At 43.4% G+C, this 16380-nt stretch overlaps 1 protein-coding gene across 1 annotated transcript in view; it reads left to right on the forward strand.

Moving 5' to 3' along the window:
• ABCA1 (ATP binding cassette subfamily A member 1) overlaps positions 1–16380 on the forward strand; it is a 135234-nt gene that overhangs the window by 78158 nt on the left and 40696 nt on the right. Inside the window, exons 9-18 of the mRNA XM_008073464.2 lie at positions 1583–1823; positions 3976–4115; positions 4466–4582; positions 8125–8322; positions 9365–9570; positions 10119–10295; positions 11755–11977; positions 13686–13907; positions 14962–15166; positions 16237–16350. Coding sequence (XP_008071655.1) covers positions 1583–1823; positions 3976–4115; positions 4466–4582; positions 8125–8322; positions 9365–9570; positions 10119–10295; positions 11755–11977; positions 13686–13907; positions 14962–15166; positions 16237–16350 — 1843 coding nt within the window. The remainder of the gene's footprint in view (positions 1–1582; positions 1824–3975; positions 4116–4465; positions 4583–8124; positions 8323–9364; positions 9571–10118; positions 10296–11754; positions 11978–13685; positions 13908–14961; positions 15167–16236; positions 16351–16380) is intronic.

Raw genomic sequence — 16380 nt, forward strand, 5'->3', positions numbered from 1 at the left:
AGCAGTCAGTCAGTTACCCCTTCGTTCACTTGACAGTGATTATCAATCTCCACCACCATTCATGGACTGCAGGATGAAGGGCCGGCCCTTCTTGGGAGTCAGGGAGCTCTTCAGACAAAGTCTGGAGCATGAGCTGAGGCCAACAGTTTGGAATAACTCAGAAATGTATGATCCTTCTGTCCAAAGATTTGCTGTTTCACATGGGAAGAAAATTGTGGTTTTGATTGGGAGTCTGTGGAAAGAGAAGTGAGTGGCTTTTACTCATTATCGTTTAAAAATCTCTAGGGCTGGTATTATTAACCACCAAAAGGAAAGGTGGTATAGCTACCTGTCCACTGTTCATCCATATACCCCAAAGTAAGGAAAAGCTGTCCACCCAACTGTGTTCTTGTAGAGCCTGCTAGATGCTCCCTCTCTGGAGAGAGAAATCTTTGTGACATCTGAACCATCCCTGGAGAGCCTAGTTCCCATCTGGAGGCAGAAGGGAACCACATTACTCACAGGAACCTGCAGGCTGTGAGGGAGAAAACTGGGCACATGGAGTTTTCCAGGGTGTGTGCAGGGCCCTACAGCCCCTCCCCTCTACTTTCCATGGCTCAGTCTTCCCAGGGGGTAAGAATATGCAATGACATTTCAAGGAATGTAGGGATTTAGTAATGGTTTATTGTGAAATGTGTGGAAATACAGAATGCTCTATAAATACTTAATAATAGCAATTGGGCCAAGAACTCCACATGGTGCTGGAGTACATCTGTATGTGAGACAGAGCACTGTCCTTGTCACTGACGCTATTGAGTGGAAGTCACAGACACACCTCCAGTCGCCTGGGGCTTCTGACTCACCACTTGGGGACTGCTCTGTACAGGGGACCCTCATGTGTAGCATGTGGTTCACTCCTCACCATGTGCTGTTTTAGCTTCATTGTCTTGATGAGAAGTTGGGCCGTGAGAGACAAGACATGATTTTTCTAAGGCTGTAGACTAATGAGGGATGGAGCGCACTCAGGTCTCTCACATGCTTTTTCATGACCCGACACTTTACTGAGACCAGGATAAGGGACTTTACACACAGTACCTTTTTTCCCAAAGGGGAGAAATTTCCACACTGAGATTTGAGGTGTTTTAGAAATGTCAGTGATCAAAGTTGGGAGCAGTTCCTGATGGACTCATCCACAGTCAGAGAAAGCATTCTCTTCTTTACACCAGAAGATAATCTCAGCGAAACAAAGCCCACCCTCAGGGTCTCCACTGACTTCCAGGCTGTACTTCTTAAACTTCAATGGGCACAGGAATCACCCGAGCATCTTGTGAAAATGCAGGTTTGCAAAGGGGTCTCTGAATCTGCATTTGGAGTAGTCTCTCCAGAAATGCTGATGCTGCTGATCCCTGGACCATGAATAGGGTCGCCAGGTTCTGGCAGGCCCATCCGCTTTGAGATGACATCAGACGAAATATGTTCTGGGATGTGGTTTTTGGGAGATCCAGAAAATAAGATGTTTCTTTCTCTTCTCTGTCCCCAACCCTTGCTCTGCCCTTTTCTCCCTCCCGCTTTCTTCTCCTTCTCTCCCCATCCCTGACACCAGCTGTTCAGCACAACAAGCTGGAGTGACATGCGACAGGAGGTGATGTTTCTGACCAACGTGAACAACTCTGGCTCTTCCACCCAAATATACCAGGCTGTGTCTCGCATCGTCTGTGGCCATCCCGAGGGTGGGGGGCTGAAGATCAAGTCCCTCAACTGGTATGAGGACAACAACTACAAAGCCCTCTTTGGAGGCAACGGCACCGAGGAAGATGCTGAAACCTTCTATGATAACTCTACAAGTGAGTCTCTCTGAAGACCCCAACCCTGTCCCCTTCCCTGCCTTTCTGGACTTGGTCTGTGTCACCTCTTCTTCCTGTAGCAGCATTGGACGTCTGCATACCTGTTTGCCTGCTAGACAGCGCTCCTCCTGGAGGAGAAAGGCTTTTCTTTAATCAGCTGACTGTCAGCTGAATGTGACCTGGCACGTCTCAGGTGCACAGTGGTGTCTATCAACTGAATGGATGATTGAAAGCCAGTATCCTGGTTTTCTGGGGAATGTAGGAAGCTGGCCCCCAGAGTAATTAAGGACATGATACTGTCAGGATACTGAATGCTGCATGGCATCATTTATATGCAGAATCTAAACAAACTCATAAGAGCAGGGAGTGGAGTGGAGGTTACCAAGGGCTGGGGGAACAAGGAGATATTGGTCAAAGGGCACAAAATGTCAGTTACTCATGATGAATAAGTTCTGGCAATCTAATGTACAGCGTGGTGACTGTCGTTAGTAATTCCGGATAGTATACTTGAAACTTGCAAAGAGAGTAGATTTTAAGTATTTTCACCAAACAATAAAGGTAACTTACAAGAGGTGACAGATGTATTAACAGCTTGATTGTGGTGATCGTTTTACAGTGTGTACATCTATCAGAATATCACACTGTATACTTTATAGATAAAATTGTACTTGTCAGTAAAATATTTTAACTCAGTAAGGCTAGAAAAATACTTTGTAAAAGGATGACATTGTTGTCTTTGTGTTATTGTTATTATTAGCATTACCATTGAAGTAAGGTTTATAATAAAAACTTTAAAATAAATAATAATAGTAATAACAACAACAAAAGCTAACATTTAGGTAAAATTTCCTATGTACCATAATTCTAGTTAAGTCATCTCATTTAACCTCATGATAACACTGCAAAGAAGATTCTATAATCCCATATTCATAGGCTCAGAGAGGTTGAGTGATTTGGTCAAAGCCCCAACATAATTAATCGTCAAGAGCCAGAACTTAAGTCCAGATCCATCTGGATTTCTGTTTTTTCTGGTAAACCAAACTGCCTCTAAAATATCTGTTAATGGTAGCATGTGTGTGTCATCACACTTGGACATTTGATCTGCTGTTTGTTTCTCACTCTTAGCTGCAAGTGTTAAGGAAATTTATAACTCCATATCCGCTCCTCACGCTTAAGCTTTTTGTGGGAATGTGTGTCCTATGCCCCTGGCAGCCGGGATCCAGTGTTAGTTTTAGACAGTGGCATCTTTTTCCTTGAAAACATGATGCGGGTGAGCCTTTCTTCATTTCCAACCACAGGTGTGTCTTTCAGACACTGAGTGAAGCAACTTTTGTATATTACTGTAACACAAGAACCTTTTATTCTTCTCTGGAGTAAAGCATTCTGGACATTCACAGGTCGCTTTACAAGTCTGAAGAGGGTGGCAATGTAGGCAGCTTTATGACTGCCATCTCCTTCTCTTCCCCAGCTTACAAGTTGACCCAAGCGAGCCTCATTTGCATGACAGATATAATTGAAAGCAAATCCTCTTTTAAAAAAATTACGTCATTTTTGCACCATGTAGAGGATACTTGACATCTAAAATACTTGAAAAATGCAGAATGAAATTGAAAAAAAAAACAGTGATCCTTCTGGATAATCAAACCTATTACGTTGTTATCATTTTGGATTTGCATTTTTCCCTCTTTATTGAAGAGAGAACTTCGGTTTTTGCTTGAAAGCTAAAGTCTGAATTCAGCTCTGTGGTTGCTGCTCAAGAACCTGTTGGTTTTCAGTGAAAACAAAGTGGTGAGGGTGCCATGAGTGTATGAATCTGAAGTTATGAGGGTTTGTGCATACAAAAAACATTTTTCTAGACCAGCTCAGGTGAGAGTTATTTATAAGCAGTATTGTAAGCTCCGCTTGTTTACCAAACATCATTCTAGAGGTTTATAGATAGCATCCAAGTTAATTCTCTCCACATCTCTGCCAAACAGATGTTATGAACTTAACAGAGGAACAAAAGGAAGCTCAGACAAGAAATTTGTTACTTGACTGTTAAGTGGCAGAGCTGGGATTTGAACCCAGGACTGTCTGTCTAGCTCCAAAGCCCTTGTGAGTCCTACCAGTATATGGCCACGCATATGAATACTTGTCTTTTTTTTCTTTGTAGCTCCTTACTGCAATGACTTGATGAAGAATTTAGAGTCTAGTCCTCTGTCCCGCATCATTTGGAAAGCTCTCAAGCCTCTGCTTGTCGGGAAGATCCTGTATACACCTGACACTCCAGCCACAAGGCAGGTTATGGCTGAGGTAAGCTGTCCCAGCCCAAGCCTTCCTCCCCAGAATCTTCCCAAAATTAGAAGCAAAAAAGTAAAGGTGACTTCAGATGGAGTTTGTTGAGTTATACACTCATGGCTTTTCTGGAATTCCCAAAGAGTGAAAACCTGAAGTCTGATCCAGACCAGAGCTGACTCTTGAGGGCCAGTCTCTCGCCCCTAGGTCTTTGAATCATAGCTACAGGCAGGCATTTCTTGGGGATGACTGGCAGGACCGGCCCGGTGCTGCTGTGATGGGGTATCTTTTCAGGCAGGCGTTGAAGTGCTCACTGTCTCTGCCTCTCCTCCTTTCTCTGTGTCCCCTGGCTTCCCACCTGATGCCAGGTGAACAAGACCTTCCAGGAACTGGCTGTGTTCCATGATCTGGAAGGCATGTGGGAAGAACTCAGCCCTAAGATCTGGACCTTCATGGAGAACAGCCAAGAGATGGACCTTGTTCGGGTGAGTGTTGCTCTGCCTGCTTGATAGTGGAGAGGGAAGCTCCTGGTCACTTTCCTTTAAGTGACTGAGATGAGAATTCCTTAAGTGTAACTGACTGAGATGTAGTGAGCATAGTTGCTGCCTCTCCAGAAGTACAGGTCATGGTGCAGAGATAACACTGTGGTTGTTATCATCAATGCCTCTCATCAGATATCAGTTTTCTACAAAATTTAGTATGGTCTGGTGTTTGGAACTAGAGTTAGGTGATTGCAGGACCCTAATTATTCTCATCTCTGGCTCTGGCTCCTGAGCCAGCCGCAGCATCTCTTTAGCCTCCCTTTGTTTTAGAAGGCCTTGGAAGGAGGTGTGGGAGCAAAAGCATGTTCTGACATGCAGACAGGTCTGAGATACTTGTTCCCAGGGCACCTTGGAAGTGCTGAGCTGCTGCTGTTAATGCGAGAAGGGAATTACACTTAATGTTTCTGAGTGCTCTAGAGACAATGGGATTCAAATGCAGAGCAGTCTGAGCAAGAACAGAATGTCTCCTCTGCCTGAGCCTGAGTGCAGTTTAATCATATATTCCCTACCTTGGGCTGAGTCAGAGAATCATTAGATTCTCTCCTATTTCTGTGGTGAGGGAGGCCTCTTACTTTTGTCTCTGCTGCTGGTAAGAAGTAGGAGAGGATTTTGCCAGGTTTCCTGTCTTGAACCTCTTTGATCTGCGGGCTGACTGGGTTTTAAAAGCTGTACCTACCTGGAGGGAACTCTTCTGAAGTGTTGGAATGTCTCTTGATCCCCTGGGAAGCAGGTTACCGAGGAAGAAGGCTCTGGTACTGGCAAAGCCACAGTCTCCTGTGTTGCGCTTGTCCTGTTACATATATGCAGAATTCTTCAAGTGGGGTTTTTCTCTTTAGTGAGAAAAGCATGCACATAATTTGTATGACTAATAGTAATAGCTCGTGCCCTTCGAGTGTGGATCTCTCCTCTATATGGGATTCCTGTGATCTAGTCCCATTAGACCTGAGCGTGGTCTCAGGCCTTTCTTCCAGGTCTTCTCCTTGGAATCCATATTCTACTAGCTGAACTTTTTCTCCTTGCCTGGGTCTCAGAGGATGATAAGGGACCCTGTGTAGAGACTCATTGAGGCTCAATTTGTGGGCAAATAGTTGCTTCCTTACTCTTAAATTGAGAGTTTGCCTTTGGACACTCCAACTGCCCTCCCAGTTCAGGGGACAAGGCCCTTGTAAACATGACTGTGTCATTCATTAGGAATCCAACTGGGAGAAGCCAAGGTGTATGATTGAAAGTGGGGGCACTGTGGCTGGAGAGAAAGGTATGGTATGCCTTGCAGGGACTTGTGTGTCGAGCTGATGACCTTTACTTTAATCTCTGGGAGACCATGAAAGGTTGCTTAGCAAGGGGAAATATAGATGCATTACTCTGATAGGGTAGTTGGATAGAAGAACGAATAATGGATGGGTGGAGGCAGAGATCAGGGAGGAAACTATTCAAGTGGCCAAGACATAATGCAAGAGGTGGGGCCTGATGGCTGCTTGGTTGTGGAGCAGTGAATCAGAGGTGGGCATCAAGGTGATTCTTGATTTCTAGCCAAGGGGATGGCAGGGGTGTCTAATAGGCCAGCGGTCTTGGAGTCTGTGGAACAGGAAGGTGGTAGGGCTGGAGGCAGACTAGGGAGTCATCAGCCTGTGAGTGGAAGAAAAGAGCCTCCTCTGACTATATTCCTCTCTTAAATTGATTATTCCTCTCTTAAATTGATTATTTAACTTGCCCCCCAGCAGCCTGGCATCTGGTACACAAGGTGGTGATGGCTGAGGGGGTCTGCTTCTGCTGGAGTAGCTCTTATCTAGCTCTGCCTCGCCCTTACGTATCCAGAGGCACCGCTCTCTGTTGAGTCACGGAAACTTCTGACACTGATTTGCTCTATTTTCTGAGCTATTCTTGTCCCCTCAGCCCCAGGCCCTGCTTTCTTCCTGCCTCTACCCCCTAGAATGGTCTTAGGTCTCCTGGTCCTCTTAAGCACCCAGAGGGGCTATGTGGCCAGTGATCTCATTGGGCACATCTCTCTGGTCTTACTGTCCTTGGCCATATCTCTCAGAAGCCATACTGGGCAGGGCCGGCCTTACCCTGAATGCCGCATCTCCTAACTACTTGTTCAGTTCAAATTTCCAAGTAAAGTGGTTTTTGCCTCTGTGAACTTTTGTTAGGTGCAATTTTGTATCTATTATGTTCACAAAAAGTACATACCTTACTGATAATGGTATAAATTGTTATTCTCTCCTGGAAGGCAATTTGGAATGAAAATGTCAAGAACCATAAAATATGTGCCATTCTGTGTACCTCCATTCTACCCACCCCCAAGGACTGTATCCTACAGGAATAATTTTAAATGAGAGAAAATGTTATTGCTCCATTAATTGTTATTGTGAGAAATTGGAAATAGACTAAATGCTCAGCAGTACAGGAATAATTAATGAAATTATAGTATATATATACTCTCTAAAATCATTGTGCTCCCATTAAAATAATAAGTACAAAGCTACCGGGGGAAAAACCTTATAATGTTAGTGAAAATAAGACTGATGTAAAGAAGCAGCAGTTTTTAGACCCTTGGAGATTCCAGCTTGGCAGAGCCAGGGTTTCAACTTCCCTCTTGAAGTTAGGACAGGAGTTGCAGATGCTTCTTCTTTTTGCTGAGTTTGCAGCTGCTCTGTTTTTCTTGCTGCACATCTGTGTGTGCCTGCGCCTTGGCCCCTGTGGAACTGCTGGTTGAGCACCAGATTGATTTGTCCTTCTCTTTCATGTTGCCCCACATGAGGAACCAAGCAGAAAGGGAACAAGAAGTGGAAAGTAGGTCTCCTATGCAATTGGAAAAGATGGTACCTTACTGGGTTTAACCAGAGGCATTATTTTCCTAAACTAAGCAGTTAAAGTAGGTTCAGTCTAAAGATAGGATATTTATGTGGGGTTACCAGATAAATATCTGGACTCAAAAGAGGAAGGCAATATAATGCAATGGGGAGTTTTACTAGAATCAGAGGGCCTATGTTTCCCATTCTGGCTTTGTAACTTACTAGCTGTGTGACCTTATATTAGAGACTTTACCCCTCTAAATTTCAGTTTTCACATCTGTAAAATGGTAATGATTAAAGGTACCCTCTTCATGGAGTTGTGTGAGGTAAAGCATATAAATTATTCAACATAGTAACTATACACTATTAGTCTTACTATTGTTATCACAGCAGTTAATACTGTGAATTGAGTTGTTTGATACAGTGGAAAGCATGTAGACTCTGAATTCAGATTGGTCTGACTTTGAGTCTCAACTCCACATTTATTAATATTATGACTGAGCCTTGGTTAAAATAACATCCTTTTTTTTTTAAACCTTAGTCTTCTCATCTGTAAAATAGGGACACTGTTGTCTATCTCACAATTTTCTGTGAAGATAGAAAAAAAAGATGTGGCAGCATTTTGTACATTATATAAAGTTCACCAAGATTTAGTTTGTATTTACTACTTGCACTTTTTTGTTGAAATGACAGACGCTGTTGGATAGCAGAGGCAATGACCACTTTTGGGAACAGCAGTTGAATGGCTTAGATTGGACAGCCCAAGACATTGTGGCATTTTTGGCCAAGCACCCAGAGGATGTCCAGTCTGCTAATGGCTCCGTGTACACCTGGAGAGAAGCTTTCAATGAGACCAACCAGGCAATTCAGACCATATCTCGCTTCATGGAGGTGAGAATCTGTTGCATGGATCAATTAGAGAAGACTACGGAGACATTGCAATAAGGTTCAGGCAGGAGGAGAGTTTAGAATTAATGTGTAGTCTCATTTACTGCAGCATCCCTCACACCTAACACAGGGTTTGGTGTACAGAAGGCCTTCAATAAATGTTACTCAAATGACTGAATGAGTAAATTAACAAACCTAATTCTAGTTTTATTTTATATTGACTCAAGAGAGTGTTTCTACTTATATTCTTTTAGGTTTTCTTGTGTTTTGATAGCCAGTGCCTAATGGTAACAAAACATTTTCTTTAAAATGTTATTTTATAAAACTTATCTAAAATCAGATTCAGGACAGATTACATTTAAAAATTTTAGTCTTAAGAATTAATCAGCACCGGGTTTGGTGGCTCAACCTGTAATCCCGTGCCTTTGGGAGGCTGAGGTGAGTGGATTGCCTGAGCCTGCAGGTTCGAGACCTGCCTGGGCAACTTGGTGAGACCTCATCTCTACAATAAATAAAAAAAAAATTAGCCAGGCGTGGCAGCGCACGCCTGTAGTTCCAGCTACTTGGAAGGCTGAGGCAGAAGGATCCGTAGCCCAGCAGGTCGAGACTGCGGTGGCTGGGAGCGGCCACTGCACTCCAGTCTGGGTGACAGAGTGAGACTACAACTCAAAAAAAAAAAAAAGAATTGATCACTTACTAGGGATTAATAAAAGGTTTTTTGATCTGTTGGGTAGGTTGGTTAGTTACTATGACTCAAAATTGCCAAGAAAACAGAGAGACCAATAAGGTATAATGGTTGTTTCTACCTCTTTCACTCTGCAGAAATCAGTACAAGTAATTTATCTCTAGATACTTCTAGCATTTCTCTTACATTTCAGTTAAAAATCAAAATGGTCATTATTTGTTGAAGATCAGAACACTACTTTAGAGAGAATTCGGGAGTGGGGATAAACAGTCATTCAGTTAGGACTTCCTTCCTAGGGTAGGATTTGTCTGCTTGTTGTCCTGGCCGCCAGTGTTCTTATGAAGGCTGTTCTTTCACCAGTGTGTCAACCTGAACAAGCTGGAACCTATAGCCACAGAAGTCTGGCTCATCAACAAGTCCATGGAGCTGCTGAATGAGAGGAAGTTCTGGGCTGGTATTGTGTTCACTGGAATTGGTCCAGGCAGTGTAGAGCTGCCCCATCATGTCAAGTACAAGATCCGAATGGACATTGATAATGTGGAGAGGACAAATAAGATTAGGGATGCGTAAGTAGAATCTATCACACCAACCCAGTCTTGGGGAGGTCGGGAGCAACTATTATGACTAGAGGTACTTTATTTTAACTGAGAATTTGGAAGAAATGTCCACAAAAATAATTTAAACTAGAGGTATGATTTTAGTGAAATTGGTATATGTATCACTAGAAGGTATTATTTCAAAGGTAATAAAATATTAGTATCTTTGGATTTAGTATTTCCACTAAAGGGAGTGAATCCCAAGGAATTAAATCAACAGAAAAAAAAGACTTTAGGTTTCCTGTGCTAGTGTTGTTCATTTTTATGAAAAAGGGCAAACAATCAATAAAAAGGGAATGGCTAAGGAAATTTTGGTGTGTCCACTCGATGCAGTGTTAGGTAGCAAATGGAGGGGGAAGAAAAACCAAACCAAGTAGGATGCTCATTCTGATTATACCTATTTGAAAATATGTGTACATGTCAACTGAGACCAAAAGTAAAGATACAGAAATAAAAATAGTAGCTTTTTAATTGTATGAATCTAAAGGAATATTTGATCACCTGTGGTTTGGTTTTAGGTACTGGGACCCCGGTCCTCGGGCTGACCCCTTTGAGGATATGCGGTACGTCTGGGGTGGCTTCACCTACTTGCAGGATGTAGTGGAGCAGGCAATCATCAGGGTGCTGACAGGCACCGAGAAGAAAACTGGTGTCTACATGCAACAGATGCCCTACCCCTGTTATGTTGATGACATGTAAGTTACCTGCAAACCACCATCTTTATTTAACCAGTTAACACTGTGCCAGATGGAGAGAGAGAGAGAGAGAGAGAGACAGAGAGAGACAGAGAGACAGAGAGAGAGAGAGAGAGACAGAGAGAGAGAGAGAGAGAGAATGTGTGTGAATGATCTAGAAGTAAGATGCTAGGTGTTAGGTAGTCAATAATGTAAACCATATCACACATACAGATATACATGTGCACACAGTAGTAATCTTCTTCTTTCTTCATCCATGGTTACTACTGCTTTTATTGTTTTACACACTACTTTTAGTCAAAATTGCCCAGTCTGCAAGTTTAAAATGTGTCATGACAAATACGTGCCAGGGCATACACACACACATACCTCTAAATGCAGAAATATCAGTCTTAATTTGGAAAAGCAGATTTTGGGTAAATTTATTCACTTCCATCCCCTAACAGGTAAACCTCATTTTAAAACAATCCAAATAAAATGGAACACAGTTGTCTCTTTATCTGAGAATCTTCTAGTACTTAGTCACTTAGCTGCCAAGTTCTTATTGTGGAAACTATGTCTTTGGATGTAATAATTTCTTCTAAGAGAGAATGGGAAGAGGTGTAGTTATTGCAGACATCTGAATATGTGATGTGTCTTCCCAATTCTGAAAATTCTCTTCTTCTTTGTTGTTGGTGGTGGGATGTGTGTGGTCAGGTTCCAGAAGGAGCAGAGTTCCTGTCCTTGTATTTGCTATATTTTGTATTGAACAAACTATTTCCTCATATGGGTCATCTGTAACTTTTCTAGGCCTCTAGAAATTATCTTGTTTTTCACCTTCAAAATAATTAGCTGGAATTTTCCAAAGGAAGATATTTCCAAAGGCCCCTAAACCAAAGTTTACTATACAAACGATGTCTTAAGATAAAGCCATGGAAATTCAGAGGCATTAGGAGCCTTTGCCTGTGGTCACATAGCTAGTATATGCCTATGTGGTAAAACGTGACTTGAACCTCAAGTTTCAGGGTCCAAGTTCTGTGTCCCATTTACTTTGCAGCTCTGCATTTCCTATTCTAGTTGGGGATCTGAAATACTGCAGACAAGAGCTGCCTGAAGTGTATTTCTGCATCATGATAAGATTTACACTCAGCAAGTTGATAGTGGATGACCTTGGAGATGAAATTTCATGAGAGAATGAGTTGGGTTTTTTTAAAATTTCATTTTTAGTATTAACCTCTCTTAACAGCTCACAGTTAGCTAGTCAAGCCCTCAGTTTTGCTTGGCTACTCTTTGTTAGCCTAGTTTTGATCACTATGTTACCTTGCTTATGAAGCATTTGGTGATCTGTACCTTCCAGAGTCCAGAGGGCTTGCCCTTCTCTGGTCCATATCCCTCTGGTATGCAGGCTCAGAAGCTTGGCCCATGACCCTGGCTCACCTGTGTGTTTATTTCTACCTCTGCCCTTCCTTGGGGTCTCCAGCTTCCTGCGGGTGATGAGCCGGTCAATGCCTCTCTTCATGACGCTGGCCTGGATTTACTCTGTGGCTGTGATCATCAAGGGCATCGTGTATGAGAAGGAGGCACGGCTGAAGGAGACCATGCGGATCATGGGCCTGGACAACGGCATCCTCTGGTTTAGCTGGTTCATCAGCAGCCTCATCCCTCTGCTCGTGAGCGCTGGCCTGCTGGTGGTCATCTTGAAGGTAAGGTGGCTTCACTTGCTCTTCACTGTCAGGAAACTCCTAAATAGCCCAATACAGGCTAAGGGATGAGAAAAAAGCCAAGACTGTGGGAAGGGAGTAGTAATACGTGTTAGTTCCTGCAGTTTCCTCAATTTATAGATGGAGAAATTGGGGCCTAGAGAGCGGCAGTGACTTGCCCAGGTTCAATCCAACTGGTTAGCAGTTGAAAAGGACTAGAACCCAGGGCTCGTGCTCTCCAGGTAAGCACATGCTCAGCTGCACCATGCTGTCTACTGGGCAGTGGTTTGTGATAGCACCTGAGAGCTGTGCATTTTCTTAGATGTGTTAGAGGGTGATTTTTCCTGAATTTCTAAAAACGATAATCAGAAGGTTATATACTGTTGCAGGTGAGACTGTCAGGAAGCAGAAACTGAAACAGAGTTTGATGTATGGATAAGTATTAGGGATCAACACCTGTGCAAGGGATGTGGAGGATGCAGGATTGGGCAGAGGGAGGAACTGAACTGTGTTGCAGAGCCAACCCCATGGGAGCACTCTGGAGAATTATACAGCTTGTCAGAGTTGTTCAGTGAGTTGTTCTTCACTGAGCTGAAATCTTCTGCCTTTTGCGCACCCCACCCAAGGCCTAACACCTCCAATTTCATCCTTCTCAATTACTCATTGGCTGTCCTGGGAAGGGTGTGCTCCAGGGCCAGGTGGCTTTCTGCAGCGGTGACAGACCCAGCAATACTGATACCTGGAAGCTGTCTACTGATAGGCAGGCATCAAGCCCTCCCTTAAAGGGCACTCTGGGCAGTGCAGTTCTGTATCCACTCCATACATTAATATATTTATAGTCCAATTTTATTTTTCTACTAGCATTTCATGTAAGGATATATCATGTAAAAATAAGTGTTTTTGAAGAAGAGTGCAAAGAGATAGGAACTATCACTTAATTTAATACTAGCTACCATCTGTTACAAATGAGTACTTTCGAGTTGCCAAACTCATTTAAAGCACATCACATGGACTGCCTTATTCTATCTTCATAAAATGACCCTTTTAACATACAAGGAAATGAGGCTAAGGAAGGTCAAGGACTTTCCTGGGGTTATTCAGCAGGATGTAGTTCTTGCTAAAAGCAAATCCCCCATCCTGTTCTAATATTCAACTGCAAGGGGCCAAGTTCTGTGGTAGGTGTGGTGGTCCCACGACTGGTGGGTCCCATGGAAATATACCCATTGTCCAGAGTTAAACTTAGAATATTTACAAGACTTTGAAAGATTGTGGGAATACACAGTCCACGGATATCAAGGGGAAAATTAAGGTTGCCTGCCATTTTCCTTGCCCTTGGATAAAAGAAGTCATGTGGGACATTATCTCGTACAGCCCTTTCTCGGTGCCAATAGTCATAGCTCTTATAAAAGGAGAAGCCAGTTAATATTACATATTGGAGAAACAGAGCAAAATTGCCAACTGAGATGGAATAGAAAGCCGTGGACTCTGTTCTGGTTCTTAACGCTGCCATTATTTTTCTGTGTTGTCTTGGGCAAGTCATTTCTCTTCTCTAGGATAAGGATGATCAATCTCATCAGAAAAATAAATAGCAATATTTCCTTGCATTATCTCTAAGATGAGGATGCGTAAACCCTGTCTTTCCTCCTAGATCATACAAGTGAGTGCTTGGGATTGTCGAGGCAGCACATTTAATGGGTCTCCTTCTTCCCAGTTAGGAAACCTGCTTCCCTACAGTGACCCCGGCGTGGTGTTTGTCTTCCTGTCTGTGTTTGCTGTGGTGACCATCCTGCAGTGCTTCCTGATCAGCACACTCTTCTCCAGAGCCAACTTGGCGGCAGCCTGTGGGGGCATCATCTATTTCACGCTGTACCTGCCCTATGTCCTGTGTGTGGCATGGCAGGACTATGTGGGCTTCACACTCCAGATCTTCGCTGTGAGTACCTCTGGCCCTTCTGCAGCAGCTGCTATCATGGCCACTGCAGGCATTTCATCCCTTGTAGTCCTAGAATAGAACCAGCAAGTTGAGAACAGAAGATGAGAGCCTGTTTCCAGTCGGACTTGAGCCAAAGTTCTAGGTTCTAAGCTATTTGAAGGCAGAGATTGTGTCTTATTTTTTGCCTTTAGTCCTCTCAATGAATGCTAGTTGACTCGAATGCCATTTTTCAGAGGGTCAGATTGCATCTTGAACCTGGCATTAGGGATTGGCTTTAGGCAATCAATGCCATCTCCACCCTTTATCTCCCAGTTCTGTTGGCTGTTAAACCTGCCACAAAGTCAAGGCCATGGATAGAATTGAAAACTCTTGAGGTGGGAGATGGCTCCCTCTAGACTCTTGTCTTCCTGTGTCCAGTATGGTGTTTCGCTTGAGTGATATATCTGAACTGAGCAAGACTGAGGAGCAAGTGCCCCATTTTCCCCACAAATTCCAGATTTGGACACTTCTTTTTCTGTACAGAGTAGGAGAAGCCTTGGAGAGTGTGTGAGCCCCTACAAGAGCAAGTTGCCAGATGTCTCCTGGGTTAATTATAATGAAAGCTATAACAGTCACTCAATAGATGCATCGATGCTCGGTCTGGGCCCTGTAGGCATCAGCTGCCCCAGACAGGATCTTTTGATCCTGAGTCATCCTTGGCTGAGCAGGAAGCCTGAGAGGACCTTGATGTGTGTGTGTGTTTGTGTGTGGCGGGGGGCAGGATTTCTGAGCCTTGAGGCACCTTTGGCAACATATAATTATAAAAATTTTATGTTCGATCATACATGCATTTCTGAAATTTGTGTGCATAATGAGTGGTTACCAATAGAGTCATTTTATTTGCTATAAGGGTCCCCACACCTCGAAAGGAACTTTTAGGTGGTTACTACTTCCACATTCTATATTTGATCCATTTCACAAATTCAAATTTCTCCAGGTATAATTTACATTAGAAGCGATAGAAAAGTGAGAGAGCGACGGGGAAACAGATGTGACTTTTGCCTCTTTCTCACAGAGCCTGCTGTCTCCTGTGGCTTTTGGGTTTGGCTGTGAGTACTTTGCCCTTTTTGAGGAGCAGGGCATTGGGGTGCAGTGGGACAACCTGTTTGAGAGTCCTGTGGAGGAAGATGGCTTCAATCTCACCACATCAGTCTCCATGATGCTGTTTGATGCCTTCCTCTATGGGGTGATGACCTGGTACATCGAGGCTGTCTTTCCAGGTACACTGCTGTGGCCATCTGCTAGGGAAATATGATTTTGAGTTGCTGCGCTTTCCTTTCTTTGTGCTGGGATTTCTGCAGGGCGTAGGGTTCCCTGGGGAAGTGGCTTGGCCTTTAGATCCGCAAACAAACAGTCTGAGGAGAGGCAGCTGGTGCTGAGAAACAATCATCACCACTTGTATAGCACTCATTTCTTGAAAACTGTGTGCCAGGCACCATGTGAAGTGTTTTATATATCTTGGTTCATTTGATGCTCACAAGGCTATTACTTACTTGTAATAACCAAATGAGATAACCATGATTCAAATAAGTTAAGCAATGTACCTGTGGTCACACAGCTGGCAAGTGTTGGTATATGAAGGTGAACCCAATTCTGTTACATTGGGTCGCTAAGCCCCAGAGAATCTTCCCAGTGAAGACCCAGTTTTATATTTCTATGTTCCCAGAGGGGGCACAACTAAGGAGAGGTTCTGTTTTCTGGGTACAGATTGTTAATAATGAAATATATTAACTCTAAGCCTGTCTGTGATTTAACTAAATTAGCATTCAACACAAATTCATTTTGTTATTTCTCTTATTAAATCTTCTTGACCAAGTCCAGTAGAAACCTGCCTTGGGAAAAACTGTCATATAAGATCAAATTCTGCAAGGACAAGGTTTCACTCTATTGGGTTTGTCCTCTGATTTTCCTCTGAGGAGGCATGCATGAAATATCTATTACCTCTACCTGAATGTCAGTTGCTGAATATGCAATTTTGTATTATACAGATTCTGGATTCAAATTCCAGTCCTTAACTTACTAGTTTGGGTAGGCAACTTATCCCTCAGTTTACTCAACTCTTAAGTGGGGATGATGCCTGCTGGGGTGGGTTGTTGGGAGGACTTGGAGAGGTGCAAAATGTATGTTGTACATAGTAGGTTTCAGCAAATGTGAACTCCTTCTTTTCCTACCTCCATTCCAATCTGTTCCTTCTCCAAAGGGTGTGCCAAGGATGAATGGGCCTGACTGGGAAACACCGGGAATGCTGGGAAGGCAGTGATCTTGACTCACACCTGTGCTTTGTTTTCAGGCCAGTATGGAATTCCCAGGGCCTGGTATTTTCCTTGCACCAAGTCCTACTGGTTTGGTGAGAAAAGTGATGAGAAGAGCCACCCTGGTTCCAGCCAGAAAGGAATATCAGAAAGTAAGTGCTGCTGTCCTCCTACCCTTTCCT

This window comes from Carlito syrichta, unplaced genomic scaffold, assembly GCF_000164805.1.
Source record: "Carlito syrichta isolate Samal-C Ts95f unplaced genomic scaffold, Tarsius_syrichta-2.0.1 Scaffold315851, whole genome shotgun sequence".
In the NCBI taxonomy this organism is placed as follows: Eukaryota; Metazoa; Chordata; class Mammalia; order Primates; family Tarsiidae; genus Carlito; species Carlito syrichta.